The following is a 3,489-nucleotide window of genomic DNA, read 5'->3' on the forward strand; positions in this document are numbered from 1 at the left end:
TTAGGTGGGGGCCTTGTTGGAGAGATAGGCGATGAGGGCCACCACCGCGCCGATGTAGGTGCAAATGCCCAGGATGATGGACAAGACAGCCAGGGCAAAGGTTTGACGGGAGGCGGTCCACGCTCGGGGGTAATCGCCCATGGCTGAAGCTTTGTTGGTCTGCAAGGAGAAGGGAGAGGAGAGGAAGAAGAAGACCCAGTTAGCGTCCGTCCGTGGAAAGGGAGAAGTTGAGTTCTCCAATGGAAGGGAATATTTGCATTTATATTCGCCTTCATTCGTCGGAATATTTGTAGCTCAGGGTTGAAGTGAGGGGTCCTTGGTGCTCTCTAAGCTTGGTGGTTTTAAGCTTGGTGGTTTTCTTGCAGACGTTTCATGACCCAACTAGGTAATATCCTCAGTGCTAGAAGGGAAGGGGTTGGTGGAAAGGAGGAGGAGGAGGAGGAGGAGGAGGAGGAGGAGGAGGAGGAGAATTGTGGGGTCCTTGGTTCTTTCTGACCTTGATTGTGATCCTACAGATTTTTCATGACCCAACTAGGCAACACCATCAACTGCTAGAAGGGAGTGGGGTTTGCAGAGAGGAGGAGGAGGAGGAGGAGGAGGAGGAGGAGGAGTCCTTGATGCTCTCTGAGCTTGGTAGTTTTCTTGCAGACGTTTCATGACCCAACTAGGTAATATCATCAGTGCTACAAGGGAATGAAGTTTGCTTTCTGTTTATAAACCCCCCTCCCTTCTAGCACTGATGAGGTTACCTAGTTGGGTCATGAAACATCTGCAAGAGAACCACCAAGCCAGAGAGTACCAAGGACCACACAGTTCTCCTCTTACTCCTCCTCCTCTTACTCCTCCTCCTCCTCTCTGCAAACCCCACTCCCCTTCTAGCACTGATGATGTAACCTAGTTGGGCCGTGAAACGTCTGCAAGAAAACCACCCAGCTCAGAGAGCACCAAGGACCTCCCAGTTCAAACCCCCCTTTTGCATCTTCCACTTAGCAGTTTGGTCTAGTGGCGAAGGCACCAGGCTAGTAATCAGGAGATACTGAGTTCTAGTCCTGCTTTAGCCACGAAAGAGCGCTGGGGTGATCTCGAGCCAATCCCTCGCTCTCTCTCAGCCCAACCCACCTCACAGGAGTGTTGTTCTGGGGAAAAGAGGAGGAGGAGGAAGGTGTGTCAAGATATGTTTGACGCCTCGCGTTATTTGTAAAAAGAAGAAAGGTGGGATCCAAATAAATGAACAAATGAATGCAATATTTCTGCTGGGCCTTTGTGGAGATACGTAGCCTCCAAGTTTAGCGTTGATGAGAAGGACCAATCGCCCCCATTTGGTCCCAGTCTGGCTGCCCTGCCCACCTCCCAAAGCTCCTCCATCCTCAACTCTCTCTTCCTTCCCGGTCTTTGACACTCACCTTTTGCGACAGGTAGAAGGCAGCGATGCCTAGTGGCCAGAAGCAGCACAACATGGAGAAAACCGCGAGGCCCAGATAATCTTGAGGCTGCAACATGGAGAAGCTGTTTTCGCTCTCTGTGTCGCTGTCACTTGAGGAGTCATTCTGGAGAGAGGGGCGGGGAGAGAACACGGGTGTCCAGTGAGGGGACCCACACGCAACGATCACGTCGCGCAAACGCTGCAGGCCTCATGCAACGACATCGTAGCCACTTGGGTTGATCAGCCATGAGTCACCCTTTGGGATCTGCCACCCTGTTGGTGCTTCACGCATTTCAAAGAACATTTCCAATGGCGAGTTTTTGAGCATGATTTGGAACACGGCCCAGGAAAATGGGCTGCCACAAAGAAGAAGGGGGGGGGGTCAACCTGTTCTCCAAAGCGCCAGAAGGCAGGACAAGAAGCAACGGAGGGAGACCAATCCAGGAGAGAAGCAACCTAGAATTAAGGAGGAATTTCCTGACAGTTAGAACAATTAACCAGTGGAACAACCTGCCTCCAGAAGCTGTGAATGCTCCAACACTGGAAGTTTTTAATAAGAGACTGGACAGCCATTTGTCTGAAATGGGGGTCTCCTGCTTTGGAAGGAGCTGGATTAGATGATCTCCAAGGTCCCTTCCAACTCTGTCATTCTCTGATTCTGTAAGGGTCTCCTGCTTGAGCAGGGGGCTGGACTAGGTGACCTCCAAGGTCCCTTCCCACTCTGTTATTCTCTGATTCTGTAAGGGTCTCCTGCTTGAGCAGGGAGCTGGACTAGATGACCTCCATGGTCCCTTCCAACTCTCTCATTCTCTGATTCTGTAAGGGTCTCCTGCTTGAGCAGGGGGCTGGACTAGATGACCTCCAAGGTCCCTTCCAACTCTGTCATTCTCTGATTCTGTAAGGGTCTTCTGCCTGAGCAGGGGGCTGGACTAGATGACCTCCAAGGACCCCTCCAACTCTGTCATTCTCCGATTCTGTCAGGGTCTCCTGCTTGAGCAGGCGGCTGGACTAGAAGACCTCCAAGGTCCCTTCCCACTCTGTTATTCTCTGATTCTGTAAGGGTCTCCTGCTTGAGCAGGGGGCTGGACTAGAAGACCTCCAAGGTCCCTTCCCACTCTGTTATTCTCTGATTCTGTAAGGGTCTCCTGCTTGAGCAGGGGGCTGGACTAGAAGACCTCCAAAGTCCCTTCCAACTCTCTCATTCTCCGATTCTGTAAGGGTCCTCTGCCTGAGCAGGGGGCTGGACTAGATGACCTCCAAGGCCCCTTCCCACTCTGTCATTCTCCGATTCTGTCAGGCTCTCCTGCTTGAGCAGGGGGCTGGACTAGAAGACCTCCACGGTCCCTTCCCACTCTTGTCGTTCTGTTAAAACTGTTTCCAAAGGTGTCATGCAAACGCATACGGTAAAATACAGGTAGTCCTTGACTGACGACCCACAAACCGAGCCCAACATTTCCGTTGCTAAGCGAGACAGCCGTTAAGTGAATTTTGCCCCATTTTACAACCTTTCCTGTTGAGGAATTCCTGTACTCACCTGTTCCCCCCCCCTTTCTCCTCTCCTCGCCTGCCCCTCTTGTAGAGGGAGAGAGTTTGATGCCTCCGTTTCCCTTTTGTGCAAAAGCTTGAAAAAAGGGGCAAAACCCACTTAAGCAAAACCAGACAAAGACCCCCCCCCCAAGAACTGGTATCTCTCGAGAGGCGCCGGATAACTTGAAAAACAAAGCCAAAATACTCTGTCGAATCCAAGTAGGTCAGCCTGGCGAAATATTGCCGAAATAACAAAGCCAGGAGCTGGCTGAATGAATTGCTTCTCATCGGAGCGACTCAGCATTAAAATAAAATAAAATAAAATAAAATAAAATAAAATAAGGTCCCACTGAGACCCCGTGATTTTTTTTCTCGGGGAGAGGGAGGCTCAAAAAACCTCATTGAAAACCTGTCCTGGCAATTCTCTCTGCGGAGGGAAACGGCAGCCGGAGAAGGCGAAAAAAGGCTTCTGATCAACAGCCGTCCGTTTCTCCTCCCCCCCCCCCGAAAAAACCCCCAACCCAGCCATTTCTCACCGT

At 51.3% G+C, this 3,489-nt stretch overlaps 1 protein-coding gene across 1 annotated transcript; it reads right to left on the reverse strand.

Annotated features, from left to right (window-relative positions):
• On the reverse strand, positions 1–1,645 carry TMEM91 (transmembrane protein 91). The gene is made up of 3 exons (XM_015824571.1): positions 1,631–1,645; positions 1,404–1,547; positions 1–159 (listed from the first exon to the last, which is right to left on the reverse strand). The coding sequence occupies exons 1-3, from the start codon at positions 1,643–1,645 to the stop codon at positions 1–3; spliced, it is 318 nt and encodes a 105-aa protein (XP_015680057.1).
• Between the last annotated feature and the right edge of the window lie 1,844 nt (positions 1,646–3,489).

Source organism: Protobothrops mucrosquamatus, unplaced genomic scaffold (assembly GCF_001527695.2).
Source record: "Protobothrops mucrosquamatus isolate PMUCROS unplaced genomic scaffold, P.Mucros_1.0 scaffold2283, whole genome shotgun sequence".
Taxonomy (NCBI): domain Eukaryota; kingdom Metazoa; phylum Chordata; class Lepidosauria; order Squamata; family Viperidae; genus Protobothrops; species Protobothrops mucrosquamatus.

Excerpts from the sequence above, each read along its gene's own strand:
- TMEM91 (XM_015824571.1), bottom strand. Across the intron at positions 160-1,403 it reads CCTTCTACCTGTCGCAAAAG|ACCAACAAAGCTTCAGCCAT; the intron begins GTGAGTGTCAAA and ends TTCTCCTTGCAG.